Below are 16846 nucleotides of genomic sequence, written 5' to 3'. Positions count from 1 at the left end.
TTTTGGCTGGCATAGATCTTGCTCAGAATATGGAATATGGTGGTATTTGGGTCTGAAATTTCAYTGCTCTTCATCTTTGCATAATCCAGATCTGTTGATTTTCACCTAGGGTTAATTAGAGTTCATAAATCACTCTATAAACCTCAACTGGAAGGTGCTAGACATACGTAAACCTTCTGGAGGTGTTGCAAGTGTGCTGGCAGGCTGCTGGACTAGGATTTGTCTGTTTGCCTTATGGGTGCGCATCTTGCGCAATGCACTCGCACCGTAACTCTTCTGCCCTGCTCTCCAGCAYGGGCAGGTACCACGTCTGAAGTCAATGTGTGTGTTTGATTAATCTGAAGTCTGAAAAACTTGCTATATGTTTTGGCAGTCTTTTCATGCCAGCAGGTGGCAGCGTGGAGAAGAAAATGCTCTGTCTCCTCTTATTCTGGAAAACACGGTACCAGTATTTAGACGGTGAGCTATCTCTGTTCAGGTTTCATCAAGGCTACCAGCAGCTAGCATGAGGTAGGAAGTTTTAACTGTGGAGGGGAGCTATAGATTAACTCCCCTCCCCCTACAGATTAAATTAGATAGGTACCAGTAGGACTTAAAGGGAGACTTTAGTTTAGACACTTGTGTTGTGCTGGCACAGACACGAAGTGACAGATGGGAAGATTCTCTTGCAGGTGGGAGGCTTAGTAAACTTGCATGAAAAAATAAGTAACTTCCATGTGCTATAATACTGAATTGGGACAAAACCTCCTCGGCACATTTTAATTATCCCTTCAGCAGTTGTTCCAATGGCATATCTCCAGAGCTTAGTGATTTTGCACAGTAATTAACTTATCAACCTGCAAACCTCCTCCCCTGGCCCCTGCTCAGCTGTATATGCTTTGCCCTGCTTGGTGTATATGGAAGCAAGAGCTGCTACTTTCAGATAAAGATTAAGCACACATCTTAAGAAAAGAATGCACTTTAACCAACCTAGTTTTCTGGAAGAGCCACATGAAAATATCAGACATACAAGGGAAAATGGTCTTTAACTACCTGAATATGGAATTTACTTACTTATACTGTGTGCACACAAGTAATACAGCATAGAAAATCCAGGTAAGTGAAGACAGTGAAGTGAGGCAGAGCTAGTGAAGATACACAAAATGCAGTTAAATACACTTTATTTTGCCTGCCACCATACACAAATAAATAATTAAATAATAAAAGCTGATTGTTATCAGAGCACTTCATTCTCTTGTAAGATAGACTTAATCATTTAAGTTTTTGAAAAAATTAAACTCTTTCAACTAGGAAACAGTGATCAAATAATCTTTTTGTGAGCATCAGTTTCAGATGCGGTGAGAAAGGCCAACCTCACTTACGGCCAGAATAAAATTTGGGCAGCAGATCACATTGAGTGTTGTAGAAATACAGAACATTGGAAATATAAATTTCCTACCTTAGTGCATGTATAACCCAATCCAGGAACAAATGGAAACCTACTCTGTACGCCAAACAATTTTGCAATGCATGGAACAGGCACACTGGGTTAATTAAAGAGCAAAACCACTTTTCAACTGAAAAAAACCAAAAGGTGATATAGACTATGATATTGCATGAAACTGTTGTATCTCCTTTGTGTTGCTAGCATCCTTAAATAATCTGACTTAAATGACTTTCTTTTGAATGAAGAAATTAATTTCTTTCTTTTTGTCTGTTTTTAGTGCAGATCAGTTGTTCTGAGGTCATCAGGCACTTAAAGCAATTCCTGTTTGAAAAAATATTCTTTCCTCCCACTTATCTGCCTTGATTCTGTATCTTTGCTTGAATTAACATGGTCAAGTGCAAGTCTCTTCAGCTAATAGACCTAGCTGAAATGAACAAAAATCAAACATAATTCAGGTAGCATTCCTTTGAAGAGCTCCGTGTATACAGTTATCTGAGGTGCACCACAGAAACAAACAGATTTGAGGCAGTTTCTATTTACTGCTAACTGAGGTGAAGGCCAAGTTACCTCTGTGCTTTGTGTAGTATTTATTTGTAATAGTGTAGTGTTTGCAATTTTGGTGGGTGCTGGACAGTCTGTTCTGAATCTTTCGGGGAGATTAAATGAGCATTCAATTAACTTGCAAATAAACACTATGTTAGTACTTTGTTTCTCTTCTAAATATCATTCAGACTTTGCAGGGCATCAAAGAAAGGTTAATCCCCAAGGCAGTGCCAATTCCTTCAGAAAACAACCCTCTAAGATTATTTCTAAGACAGAAATTAAATATAAATGAAGTACATGTTCTCACCAGCAGTAAAAGATTGATTTCATTCTAAAAAGTAAAATTAACATTCATGGAAAAACTACGAGGGCTTCATGCAGCTCTTATTTTCAAATGGCCAGAATCAGTAGATCTTCTCTTATGGGCCAAACTATTACAATTAAATGATTTTTATTTCCTTCCATAGTATTTGGATAATCAAATGTTTGTTGGGGTGCAGTAACTAAAAATTTAAACAATTGAATAATGTAATTTGGTACTAGCTAAGCACTAGTAGTGAACATCTTGCTTTCCAGGGATTTGTGTGCTAGAAAGAAAAGCATGTGCAAGAAGAATATTTAAAATCCACTATTAAGGACTGGCAGTTTAAAATAACATCGTTATGTTAGAGCACTTACTGAAGAAAGCCACATAAAATTTTCTGTAGGAAAATGCTTGCTGAGTTGGCAACTGTGATTTTTTAAAATTAAATATGTGCTATATTTTCAAGTGTAAATATTGAAAAATATTGAAAAATAGCCTACGGCAAAATGAAAAGGCACAGGTTTAAAAATAGGGTAGCTGATTATATGGATACATATGTTCTTTGGCAAAAAGTATATTATACACTTCTACAAGAATAAGCTTCATCTTAAATATGTCTCTAAAGGGAGGGTCCCTGTAATTTTAACTGTAACAACAGCATTTGTACTTGAAAAAATGTGGTCTTTCTACCTCATTTCTAGGTCATGTTACAGTTGCTCTTTGGAGCAGAGGAACTCAAGTGCAGTAGAAGAGTGCAGCTTTGTGTAAAGTCAGCAGCTGGCAGGCATTTTGACATATAGCTCACTTTGGAATATATCAAGACAAATAGCAATGTTACAACGAAGCAGAAATCAAAGTGCAAGTGGACAGTGTTAAACGGACAGCACAAGAATTTTATTTTACCTCTAGCCTGAATTTCAGAAAAAGCACCAGAAACTGAACCAGACTACTGAAAAATAGTTTGGTGAAACACCTCAAACAGGTTTGCTGAGTCTCAGAAGATGTAACTGCAAGACACATTAAAATGGTTGTTTCTTGCTGAAAAATATATACTTGTTTGTATATAATTGTTTCTGTCTGTTTTTTAATAACTAGCCCTGATGCAGTAACATAGTAACAGTCAGGATGTCATTTGGAACAGTCATATTTGCTCTGGAGCACACTGTGGCGTTCAGCACAGCCCATCAGTCATCGAGATGCTTTCAGTATTTCCCAGTGGAACTGTAAGAGCTTCCGCGCTACTGGTCTGGGATTCTCACCACAGCAGCTGCACCATTAGCCTTGGCTGTGATTGAGCAGGAGAACATCAGGCACATCATTGGCATATTTAATCACCAGAGTATTTGTCATTCTGGCCAGTTTTCTATTTGGCTACCACACTCTGCATTTCTCTGCAGGATGCATGGTTGTACCCTTTTTACAGCGGAACGCCTCCGAGAAGGCCTCAAAGTTCTGCAAAGATCCCATCACCCTAAACAAAGAGAAGGAACTTATTTACATGGATGCAGTGCATGGAGACCACTGCTCTGGAAAACAGTAAGTAATATCCATGAAGTCAATCAGAATCATATACTTCTCTTACAGTCTCAGAATAAGGGACGTTCTACCTCTATGCAAGGAGAACACAGCTAATATGACTGATGAAATTCTAGAACAGAGAACTTATTAGGTGGATTCTGGTGCATTCTCTGTAGTTTGGCCAATTCACTAGCACAAATAAAGGAATAAACACCTCAGTAGTTTCCTGGAAGTTACTGGAGAAATTATGAAAGTTAGTCTAGTTTTACCTTGCCTGATAAACCATAGCTGCTAGCAGATGAGCTACCCTCTCCTCTTCCAGGATATTGGTGTAATGGCTTGAGCCAAGTTACGTCATTAGTTAGCAAAACTCACCTGTATTTCAGAGGACTGTGAACATCTGTCTTTATTGACTGGCTAGCGTATTCTGGTCTGTAGGAACCGCACCAAACCTAGACAAGAAGAATTAATAATTTGAGGGTCAGGATTAAAGGGAATTCAAACCAATGAAATGACAGGCCCCCCCATATGTTGTCCGTCAGGACAGGATAGGTATCCTGCTCTTCCTGTATTCTCACTCCATCAGGTTCCAGTAATGCCCTCAGACAAGTTACTGAAAAWTCTTTCCTCTAATCACTAAACTCTCACGTCAGTCTTGCAGACATTGTGATGAGTATTGCTGATGATAAATACCTTACTCAGCAGAGTTCAATACTACAATATTCTCCCTAACCTTTAGGACAATCTAATTTGTACTTTCATGCAGCATGTGGTGGCTATCTCTCTGTTCTCACCTGGGCAAAGTTGAGGAAGAAAAGCTGTTTGTGGGACAGATTCAGTCCAGGCAGCTCTGGCTCCATCCCTTCCCGTTCAAGCCATTTCAAATAGGCCTGGATAAGATTAGAAAGTCAAATTAGAAGAGCAGCAGGTCTGCTGCTTCAGATATGATATGTTTTTGAATGTTATTTTTGGAGTAAGAAATTCCAGTCACAAGGAATGTGAACCCAACATGTTTTCCCTTTAGTACTTTTATCATTTTTACCAGTATAATACAACTGGTATAGCTAATTTTTTGAAAAAACTGTCATAAGTATTTTGTTGGTTTTTTCCATAAAAAATAAATACACAAGTATAATTTGCACTCATCTTCTGAAGTATCACACTGTGAACTAAAACTGTTCAAAAATAAAAAAAAAAAAAAAGAAACCTAAATGTAAAGAGAAAGTGGAGGTTTACATCTGTAGTTGTTATTGGCCAGTGAATCACCATTGAAAGTGTCGACTTACGTTCTTTGAGAGTCACTTGGAGATCTATTCTGAATTTCTGTAGAAAGGTGGCATACACTTTTTAATAGAAGATATGAGTACTCTGATGGACCTTCGGTTTGGTACTGTATCTCAGCAAGCAAGCACAACAAAGCATGAGGCTGTAAATGACTACTATCTTCTTAAAGTATTCAGTCAATACAATAACTGAAACTGAATGCCTGTGATTACAGCTTGAAGTAAAATCATCAGGCTAGATATGATTTTTTTCTGTAAGAATTTGTTTCTGGAAGTAAAGTGTTAAGTCTTCTCCATACTTTAATGGTGATGATTTTTATTTCTTCAGGTAACTGCTGATAAAATAGCTCATAATAACCTTGCTCAAAGTTAAAACCATTACCTGTTATCGTTAGACGTTAATTGGCCAATTTTCTTTTTTTAGGAATATTGACATAATGGAGACAAGTTAATGCRTCCTCATGCTGTTAATTTCAAATGTTTTATTACCTTATCCTCTTAGTTACTSAGATAGTCCCAAAGCGCACAAAACAGGAAAGATTGAGGTAAGGGTAAAAATACATTCAAYGCCATAGAAGCTCAAAGAATTATGTATTCAGGTTATTTGTGTCATACTACACTATTTTTCCACATTTGTGATACATTTTAGAGCCAAGTAAGTATTCACTTGAAAAAGTAATTAATTTTAATGGATTCCATCAGAGTCAGAATTGTCATTTTACATTTCTGAAATTAAGGTTGTTCTTCTATAAACACCCTTGTTTCCACATTTAAAATACCACAGGAAAAAGTTTTACCATGACAACTATTAAGATTATTCAGAGAAAAGAACATTCCATGCTCACACCTTAGCTCACATGTAAAAAGCCTTCCTGCTGATAAATACTCTGTTCTTATTTAGAGTGAGAGATTCTAAGCCTGGAGGACTAAAGATATTGGACTTCCCTGAGGCTGAAAGGTGAATTTCCTGTTATAGTAAAAGAAATAAGATGACACAGAATAGTGTTTTTAAAAGATAACACCAAGATCGATAGCACAGTTTTTGAACTTGCAGCATTGTAGTACTGCACTGAAATATCAATAGCATTTCTCCTGTTTTGAAAATAACTGACTAGCTGAAACAGCCTTTTACCTTGGAAAGCAGCAGCACTGCTGAGATTATTAGCCCTTGCATTTATATTCTACTTGCTAGCTGCATGGAAATAAATAGAAGCAAGCTATTTTCCTATAGTTTATAAGACCCAAGAAAGCAATAAAAGGAGCTAGGCTTTCAGAGGTATTTTTTTTAGTAGATATGATTTGCATCCCCCTTGAGGAGATGGTATATCCATCAGTTCTTTTCATGTCCTACCTTACATATCATTTTTCAGATCAAAGATGAAAAGCATGAGAGAAGTAAACTTGCAAAAAAACCAGCTGCTGTGCTTCATCACATCAAGGAGCCTGTATTCTGTTGCCAAGGAGCCAATATTCTGTTGCCATCTGAAAAGCTGTTTGAAGCTGTCGCTCCAATTTTCAGAATCACAGGGTTTCAGAAATAGAGAGTCTTTTACTCTTTCTCCTACATAACACTGTAGGCTGTATGAACATCACTCATCAAGTATTGTGTGACAGCAAAACCACAGCTGGGAGAATTAGGTGGTCTTCTGAGTGCACAAATGCAACAGTTCTGTTCCATGGATGCACGAGGACTCCAGATATACAACAGAGGCTTTTATTTTATGAGTATGGTAATAACATGTTAATGATGCACGCGATCAAAATCATGCACATGATCTATGATACACAGGTGACCCCACTGCTGAATACCAGGAAAAAATTCACTCATAATATATTTGAAAGGTACCTTATAAGCCTGTCGGACTCCTCCATTATCTGCAATATTTTCTCCTAATGTGCTTATTCCACTGACCTGTAGCAGAATAATCATTCATTTAGTCTATAATCAGTAACTTCATTCATCCACAAGTTGAAGCACAATCATAAATCAGAGATAGACAGTCATGTATGGAATATAAAGCAACAATGACTTTGGGCTAGGTTAAAAAGATAGAGAATGAAAGTAAATAATAAAAAATAGCTTTAAAGTTGTAGATTAGAATGGAGGTTTTGATACAAATATAGCCTAACAGACTGCGGGCTGCTGTGAAGAACATATGCTAGCAGGATTGAGGCTATTATTTCCTACCACAAAATGCTTCAGGGTTTTCTCCTCAGAATTCGAACCAAGTGCTTGAAGCCCTGTTGCTTTCGAACCAGTAACAGCTTCTGCTCCCTATGAATGTTCTAAYTAGTACAGTTTCTGAGGACTCTACTTACATTTTCTCCTCCAGCCAGCTCCCATGTGTAGTTCCCATACTGATAAATCATGCAACGAGACTGCTCCTTGAAATGCAAAGCTGAGAAGTTGCTCCACCAGTCAAACATATTTCCATCTTTATCAAAATTCCGACCTTTACATAAAACCAAGAAAAATGGAAAGCTTTGAATGACAGCACATTCTCCAAAGGAATCTCAGCAAGCACTCTTCTACAGTAGCATCTGTTTCTTTTTAATATCAGAGCTACACTTCCACTTTCCTCCTTTGATTCAATATACCCTCCCTCACTGTCTGTGCTTCAGAGCTTTGCCAGAATGTTTCTGCTAAGGTTCATATTGCCACAGGACAAAGGAATGGACTAGTTAACTTGTGGTCCTTTCACTGCTACTCTTTAGATCTGCTATTTTCCTATCATTTTCTGTTCAGTCAGCAGTCTAAACTTCAGTTACAGCAGTAAGACTTAGATGTAGTTCAATTAGATTCTACAAACACCATATAATAAAACTCACCACCTCCTTTTAAGTGTCTAAAGTGTTTATTCTGCATGTCCATGTAGGAAAACCAAAGATCATAGAAAATTAACGACTTTGCCACAAGAGAAGAAAGCTAGAAGCAAATTTCTGGTGTTTTCTCAGTGTTGGTCCCCAACAGTGACTTACTGGGCATATATGTACATGTATGTATGTATACTTCCAACACAGCTGTGTATAACGAGTGCAATTGTAAAAGGAATATTTCCTTAGACATCTTCTCACCGTTGTCATCAAAGCCATGAGTAATTTCATGCCCAATAACCATCCCTATCCCCCCAAAGTTTAGTGCTTGTGGTTGATGTTTGCTGAAGAAGGGAGGCTGTAGAATCCCAGCAGGAAAAACTGCAAAGAGAGAGAGATGGGGTGAGGTTTATGGCAGTCAGGAAGGGTCAGGAAAGAACCTAAAATGTGAGATTATTAAAGATACCATTGTGTCTCTTTGTAGGAAATTGTTTCTCTCCATAAAAAATGACAACTTATTAATGCATTAGTTCAGCACATCTGAACTACAGTATCTACCCATTTGAGAACCWACTATCATTTACATTTCAGCTTTAGCCTAATTTGGAATAAAACGTATGCTGAAGGAGTAATGAACTAAATGTTTAGTAACCATCCTCTGGAAATAYATACAGTTTGTGCTTTAGAGCCATTTAATAGGAGAACTAATGGATGTTTTATTGCTTTATTTTGTTTCTGTTAAATAAAGGTTAGCCATCATATGCAGGTTACCAGCAGTACGTGGCATGTAAAACATGCACAGCAGTAATGCCTAAAGACTAACAACTGCTCTTTGATGCCGTTCTTTCTTCTTTTAGTGTACTGAAAGAACACTGAACGTAGAGTCAATAGGATCTAGTCTTCATCCTATATAAGTAAGATGAAATGCAAGTAAGCTTCTAGAGAAATTTAGATGCTTACACTTTATTCTAATGAGACATTTGCTAGAATTTCGCCTATATCTACACTACCGTGAGTAGATGTGCCTGGATTTTGGCTTATATTTTCAGATCGAAGTAGTTTCTGCTAGTTGCTTCTGCACTGCTTGGAGGGGCAAAGCTCTAGATGGAAGCAGTCTTCAAAGAACAACAGCGGTCAGGCTAGTGGGTCTCCAAAATCACACATATCTGTCATCCTGCAGGTTCCTTTGCTCTGGCGTGCCTCTTATCAAAATAATATTAGTTTTATCTGTACAAATGGCAAACTGGGGAGCTGCTCAAATGATTGCCAGGAATGTAGAAACATGAGTACATCCAGCTCAGGATACACTGAGTGCACACTAGTCTCTGAAGCTGGCACTCATATAATAGCTGTTAGTGTCTCAGGTTTTCAAACACAAGGCTTTTTCCAATTACAGGATATGAACTGTGCCCACCAGGTTGAAAGAAGTTGAATATTAATCAACAAAGCAACTGCTCAAACAGAACAGCCTATCTACATCGCTCAGAATTTCCATAATGTCAAAGGCAGGACTGCCTCTGGAGAGGAGATTCAAGCACTTGTGATACAACAGATGATTGTTTAGTTTCATGCAGCTGTTAAAATAATTGTAAACTTACCTATCTGGTTCCGATTGGGGGAATAGAATGCATTCACCACTGCAGCTCCAATTATCCATCTAAAAGAAAATATCACATGCAAGTTAGTCATGATTTCTTATAACCATTATTCTGCAAAASTGCAGTCAGAAATCTGCAAGTATTTATGTTTGGAGTCAGATATTTCATAGGTAGTGAGTTTGACAAATWATTTTTGTTAGATAATTTTAGGGAAAAATAAAAGATTGCAAACATAAGCATTCTCAGTTACCAAGAACATATTACTTAAATATATTAACCATTATTTCAGGATTTAGGAGGATGTGTATGTTGTGAGCATTCTGGATACTCACATATCTTGGTCAACTCTCTCTCGAAGTTTCTTCAGGCTCTTTTGGGCTCCAACTCTCAGGTTTTCCAGGATATTTTCAAAGTATTTGTGCTCACTGAAATTTAACTGAAGAAGAAATTGACAGTCCAGTAGAATAGTAAGCTSTCTTGAAGGAGGAATTCCTTGTGCCACTGAATGTATCTTCTAAAAATGTTTTGATTGCAATGTGCTTTGCAGGCATTTATTTATAAACCATGCAACAAGTTTGGCATGCAAACCATGCATCAAGTTTGTATGCCATCAATCAATTTGGAAATGACAGTCACATAGTTCTAATTAGTTCAAATAGCAAGGCAGTATGGTTAGGTTATTACAGGCACTTACTGAGGTGCATAGAGCATACTTACATTAGCATATTCTTGATCTAATTTTTCATTGTGATCTTCCAAAATATAATCTGGGTAGCCAATTTGTTCTTTAATTGCCATTGCCTACAAGATGAGAGAGTTTAATGTTTCCTCTTAGTGGCACGATTWTTAAATTTCACATAGTTGTTTGAATTCTTTTACTTACACCCACCTATTTGTGAGAATCTGGATGCAAATATCTTGATCAAATGCACCTTATTGCCTATGGAGACTCTTTTACATGAAACATAGTTTTCCTCTCATCTCCAAGCAGGTCCAGCCACTATGGCTGACCTGCAGATGCTAAAGCACCATGACAGGACTYGGGCTTAAGCTTCATTTAATGTCTCTTCTCTTGCTATTGCAACAGTGCTGATTCTAAAGTCAGTGAAAATTTTGCTTTGGCGACTGGATTGGATTCAGTTATCATCATTCAGTTATCATTTTAGTTGATGTTTTGTGTATCATCTTTTCTCTTCATTTCTAACTTGGTTCGAAAGGTTCATCAAAGAAAATATAAATGTTTGTGAACTAATAAATGAATAATAAAAGGACAATTTAATAGGATAATGAATAAAAAAGGATAACAAAGGATAATGCCTACAAAATCCTAATGTTTTTTCTCTCATTTGAAGAGGACCTGGGAATGGTGATACTACAAAATTGCAAAGGTTTCATATTGACAACAGAATACTGAAATTTCTTGCCATCTCTGACCTTCTCACGAGCTTTTTCTTTAGATGTTTCATCCATCCACTGTAACTCATCTAGTGTTTCAATAAACGCTTCACGGATTTTGTCTATTAAATCCCGGACCTAAAAGAGAAGCAGAAAGAGATCAATCATATATACATATTTTTCTCTCCAGACAGAGCTAAGGGGGTGAAAGGCTTCCTGCTGGAAGCTGATCTCCCCATGTTCTTTGTTTTAAAGTAGGGCACTCGACATATAAAATAGTATTGCAAATGTGTGTTATGCCTTGTAACTCCTGGCTGATGGACACTCCTTTATTTGTGAGATGCTAACTGGACATACTAGGGTGGAGACAAGGAAAATACTGATGGAAATAGAAAAGAAGGTTTTGGAGGATATACTAGTTACATTGTTATTCAATGTCTATTTCCATTGACTCACTGTTGCTTTTTTCTCTTGTGAACTGTCCCAACAGAAAGCTTTTAGAAATGAAGGAGGCAGCTGAACGGACTGTGCACCCCAGAGGCTGAGCCCAAGATTCTTGCCATTTGGAATGACTTTGATTAAAGATACCTCTGGAAATACTCCACATTTTCACTGTATACAAAACAAGCAATAAAGCATCCTGGAAGATATGGACAAGGCCCTGGACATCTTCCTCTAGATGACCTTACTGGAACAGGAGGATTGGACTAGATGAAAAATGTGTGAAAGGTAAACTACCTACCATCCTCTTACTCTCACCAGCAAACGTCTCCCTGACATACAATGCTCCCACTGCATTCTCCATGTTATTGTTGACATAACTCACACACTCCCTCCAGCGGGCTTCTTCCAGTGTTGTCCCATAAAGTGCCTGGAATACATAATATGACATTAATTCTGTCTATACAACTTCTTTTCAGATCCTCTGCCAAGTCACTGCCTAAACAGCAGACTAACCTAAAATAAAGGTTTCCAGTCTTGTGATTGCTGTTTTCTCAGATTTATGCTTTGGGCTAACATGCTTGTCATTGTATTGACAAGGACTGGACTTGGTGACTGAGAGTCTCCTTCAGTCTTATGCTCTAGAGTCTCTTTAGGAAGAGAAAAGATACCTTCCTGTAGCTGGCCCGAGCATCCTTGAAACGCTGACTCAGGCTGCTGACTCGGTCAATTATCAGTCGCCAAATTAGGTAGTTCTGGATGGTGCTGTGTGAAAAGGCAAAAGCAAATTCCCTTTAACAAGCAACTCTAGTGCAGTCAGCTAGAATCTTAATTTTGAGTGGAGATGACAAAGCAAGCAATTGCTGCCAGCTATCACTTTCATAGCCTCTGCAGGTGTCTGCTGTTGTTTAGAGCAGGCTGGTTAACTGCAAAGGCATCCAGGCTGAGGGCTTGTTCAGGGCCTTTCTTATTTTTTCCCATTTTTATTTCCTAGCTAAATATTATGCATTATTTTTTATTCTGGTGTAACCTAAGCATTTACCAACAAGATGAGATGTTTAGTAACAGAGACCTCAGGAGAGAAGAAAGATTTTTTCCTTACARTGCTCTTTGGAGAAAGGGAAGTATTACCTGTTTTATAGTGAGGTGGTATCATTTATTTTCAGAGAAACTCTGACAGAACTAGAAGGCGGGCCAAATAATCTACATTTCCACAATACTATGACTTTTGTCCTAGATCTTCCCCCATTTCTTTACCTTGCTGAGTACTTTGAGATAATTGCTTTCAGCTCCTGCAGGTAGGGCATGCCATACACCACCACCTCCTCTTCTGGGTCAACCTGAACACTTACTGAAGACATGACACCTTGGATGAAGAAGGTCCAGTTAAACTCCTAGGTAGAGAAAGAGACAGACACACAGATGCCAGGTATGGCAGTGCCTTATGATTGTCATGCCTTTCTCARCTCTCTGGGATTGTACTGTCTGCTGTTGGCTGTACAGCTTACATAAGAGTAGAGCAAGTCTACTGCATACAGACATTCATACTTATTGTTCTAGCAGCACTAAGGCCCAGCTGTTCTTAGGGAACAGCTTGGAAGAATTTACTGTTGAAATTTATGCTGCCTGATTATTTGAAGTCTTGATCGTGTTGATATTTGCTTTTCGAACCACTAGGAACCAAAAATCAGATTCACTTCTTTTATGCATAGGACTTCCAAGCATTTATTTTACCTTGAAAGTCATGAATTTCATTTTTTGCTAGGTGCAGAGACAGAAAATACAGCAAGTGCTGTAGTTGTTGTGTTGTTCAGTAAAAAGAGGCTTTTAAAAACACTTCTAAGAATTGAAATGATTTTATAGTCATTTTTGTTGTATCCSTGTGATGAATTCACAAAGCCATTTCCAATTGTCATGATAATAAGGCTGAAAGGAGGAGGTTGAAAGTAGTGAACTGTTCATTAAACACTTACATTCAATGAAAACTTTTCCTGTAGCTCTTTTAGAGTCATTTTGTTGTATAACAAGGTCACATCATGCCTTTCCTCTGCAGGGGTAGTTGCCTGAAGACATTCAGAAGGTTATTACTAGAATCAACTGACACATGTGTCAATGGCAGGAATCACATGAATGTACATGCACATATCCATACKTAAAGAATTCCCAGAATAAACCAGTTTCTTTTGGAAAAGAAATTCCATTTACTGGTGTCCAGTACTGTTTTCTACATTTCAGTACAGCGAAGTCATGTTCCATTGATTAACTCAATATCAAGTTTCATGAGTATATTGAGACAAGAGATTCCTTCTATCCTCTTTGGAATGGAAGACTTTGCTTTTCTGAGTCTACGAACCCTACAATAATTGAAGACACAAGGAAGTTGGCCCCTGCGCTATGGAGGTACCATAACATATGCTTAGCAGAAGGTGYGTTATATGGCCTTGGCAAACTCCCAAGAATAAGCATGTCTGGGACTAGAACAGATGCAGTAACTATGTATACAGTAGACATATTTAGAGACATAATTATACGCACAGAAGCTCCAATTTCTGGGCTGCCCAAGACATAGTGAGTCTCCTTCCTCCTGCTGTCTTCTGGGCTATGAATTTTGTGCTATGCTGAAAAGTTCTGCACAGAGCAAGAGACACTCTTTTTTCCCCCCCATGCATCCTCCCAAATTCTTAATTTCCATACTCACATTTGCAATCTCAGTTTCAAACTGCATAACTTTTGCCATTTCCTCTTGGACAAAAGAATCATCTTTAGACATATTCTTGTCTTCTCGGATCATTTTGGCAATGGTGATCATGAACTGTAGGTAAGCTTCTCTGACCTGTACACACAGGAAATTAAACCTGTGCATCTAGCAGCATGAGCAAAAGTATATGGATTGTTCTTCCTTGTTCAGCAGTCAGTTCATGTTATTTTAGCTTTTACAGTGTCCTGTGGAAAAGTTTGGCCCAGTAAAAATGATATGGCACAACACTTGTCATTATCTCCAATGCAACCCTTTCCACTCCGTTTTCTTGCCTTTAATATTTTTTTGATCCTCAAACACACCACAATGCAGCTGTCAGCTGTCAATACAATAAATCCTCCAAATCCTTTGTTTTCAGTGGCTGAAAGAAAAGCTCTTTATCTCCTGGTTCCTAGTGATACTTTTGCTTTATTTCTAATAGGAAGGTATAGCTGTGATTTATGCCTCAGAATGGACGTTAGAAAGATATTTGGCTGCTGAAGGAGTACAGTTTTTGATACAGGAAGGCTTGGTATTACCTATTATTCTTTCTTCCTCCATAGGCCTTGGAAACCAGATAAACACAATAACTGCTGTGAAATGGAGTCTGGGTAGTTACATGATGATAATTTACGTTTTTAGGCTGAATGCTGAGGCCTTAATCAGGCCAAACTCCCACAGGACTCTGTGGGAGTTTTGCCAAAAGATGCTGGACTAAGCACAAGGGGAGTGCAGAGTCATCAGAGTTTGGTTCATTATTTATGGGAAGTGAGCTGTTAAATAGCAAATAAAAGGAGGTTGTGTCTTCTCCTTATTCATTAGGATTAAAAACAAATCCTTAGCACCTCCCCTCCCTTTTTTATAATTTCAACTTTTAATGATATTAAGTACTGTTTGCTTTATTTGCTAATTTAGGATCTTATATGTATCGTAMTTGATTTTCTACTTCCTACAAGTCTTTTAAGTCTCACTAACAACCAGCAGACTGCAGGGCAGCTCTTTGCTGTTCCCTATGCAACTATACGTGGAGATTGTTAACCTGTCTCACAACGTAAAACCCACAGAAAATGCCAGTTTACAAAGGCAGCCAGAAGGTGTTAAAACACAACCCTATTCAAAATTTCAGAGCTTTATATCTTAGATTTATATATATCTTATCTATTATTTTTAGACTATATTATATTTGGAAATATATTCAAACACATTGAAGTCAGTGGAAAGACTCTCACTGGCCTCACTGACTTTTGGATCTACCTCTACAGTCACCAGACAAAAAGTAAGTCTGAAACGCTGACTGTTGTCTCTCTGTTCCCCTCCATTCATGTTAGGAAATCAGTTTAACACGAGGTTGTAAATCTTCTCTGTTAACATGACGTAATTAAGAAAAATAGAAAGTACTAAAGCAGTATTTTCAGTTTGGAAACTGATAAATTTTCTAGCTATGTTTGTAACAATTTGCTAATTATTTACAACTTTCCCCTAGCAGTTTTGCTGGCAGAGATGAGCAGTTTGAATTTAGTTTCTTGCAATGCAGTAAACAAATTAAAAGGAATACTTACTCTTTGATAGTTGCCTCCATTAAAGTAGTAGTCTCTGGATGGCATTCCTAAACTAGGTTGGTCAATCTGAAGGAAATTAYATTCTTTAGTTAGTGTTGATCAGGAACGGGTGTTGTCAAGGGGGTCCTCAAAGGCATCAGGACTTCTTGGTCAGAAGGACCACACTTGGCAAACAATCAAGGAAAATTTTAGCTTCCTAGAAACTGGGGTGAGATGGAAGCTACAACTTCTCTCTCTGAATTTCTAGATAAGGACGGGAAGGCTATTTAGCATGATTCATTAAGTAAAGCTTTCAAGAACCACTGAGGTTTCAGAATAATTTTGAGCAACTTAGAAAAGAAGCATTTTCTCTCCAGGGGAAAACAAGCATTTTCTCTCCAGGGCTTGATTTCATGCATAGAAATACATGAACGAGCTCTTAAGTATTATTTACTTCCCTATTTTAAAAATTTATGATATCCTCCTATATATTACATTGCATCAGCATTTGCAAGTCATAAGAATTTACATTGTTCTTACAATTAAGAACACTAAATGTTCTTAATCAGCAAAGGTCTGCTAATTTAATCAAAATCAAATCAAGTTATTCTACCATATAATATCTCTCAAAGTGAATTTGAGACAGMTCTATAGCATGGAATATGAATTGTTGTGTACGTTTTGTCTGTATTGTGCATACTAACTGATTTATGGAAAGCTAATCTGCTGCTGTGCAGAAAACTACCTAATATGATTTTGGGATACATACATAATTCCCTGCATTTTTTTTCTTACATAAATGATATGTCGGTTGGAATCCCGGTCATCATTCCATACAAACATGTCAATCAGGACACGTTTGTTAAATCTCGAGTTCATTAGGGAGAGTTTTTCTTCCATGTTCCAGTTTGGCTCTGGGAGATAAAAGAGAAAATATACATTATGTAATATCTGTGTGTATGAGGATTGGTTAAGTGGTACAGCCTGCAAGCCTATTGCTCAAAGTAAACTAAAACCACATGAAGATATTTTATTTGCAGTGGACATTCCCAGAGAGACCAGAAAGGGCTAGGCAATGTTCTCACAGGCGTTATCTATCTCAATGACATATTAATCATTTACTGATTACCTTATGAATGCCTATATGGAGTATAAATCACCATGACCTTAACTAGCTAGGCAATGATGTTGCAAACCCTATTAACATGCAAGTATTAGAATGTAATTATACTGGCTATATTTCTTGCTG

The 16846-nt window shown here is 37.7% G+C and overlaps 1 protein-coding gene across 1 annotated transcript in view; it reads right to left on the bottom strand.

Moving 5' to 3' along the window:
• Nucleotides 1–3319: 3319 nt before the first annotated feature.
• Nucleotides 3320–16846, bottom strand: part of MMEL1 (membrane metalloendopeptidase like 1) — a 19611-nt gene continuing 6084 nt past the window's right edge. Inside the window, exons 7-23 of the mRNA XM_026051014.1 lie at nt 16393–16511; nt 15619–15684; nt 14021–14155; nt 13296–13385; nt 12580–12716; nt 11994–12087; nt 11624–11752; nt 10921–11019; nt 10204–10287; nt 9819–9922; nt 9487–9545; nt 8150–8269; nt 7394–7527; nt 6921–6986; nt 4586–4681; nt 4167–4243; nt 3320–3744 (exon numbers count right to left, since the gene is read on the bottom strand). Of these exons, the coding sequence (XP_025906799.1) occupies nt 3645–3744; nt 4167–4243; nt 4586–4681; nt 6921–6986; nt 7394–7527; nt 8150–8269; nt 9487–9545; nt 9819–9922; nt 10204–10287; nt 10921–11019; nt 11624–11752; nt 11994–12087; nt 12580–12716; nt 13296–13385; nt 14021–14155; nt 15619–15684; nt 16393–16511 (1709 nt within the window). The 3' untranslated portion in view covers nt 3320–3644. The remainder of the gene's footprint in view (nt 3745–4166; nt 4244–4585; nt 4682–6920; nt 6987–7393; nt 7528–8149; nt 8270–9486; nt 9546–9818; nt 9923–10203; nt 10288–10920; nt 11020–11623; nt 11753–11993; nt 12088–12579; nt 12717–13295; nt 13386–14020; nt 14156–15618; nt 15685–16392; nt 16512–16846) is intronic.

The sequence above is a fragment of the Nothoprocta perdicaria genome, unplaced genomic scaffold (assembly GCF_003342845.1).
Source record: "Nothoprocta perdicaria isolate Ctin4 unplaced genomic scaffold, notPer1 scaffold_72, whole genome shotgun sequence".
Classification (NCBI taxonomy): Eukaryota; Metazoa; Chordata; class Aves; order Tinamiformes; family Tinamidae; genus Nothoprocta; species Nothoprocta perdicaria.
The sequence above is the reverse complement of the archived record's forward strand: the minus strand, read 5'-3'. Positions and strand labels throughout refer to the sequence as shown.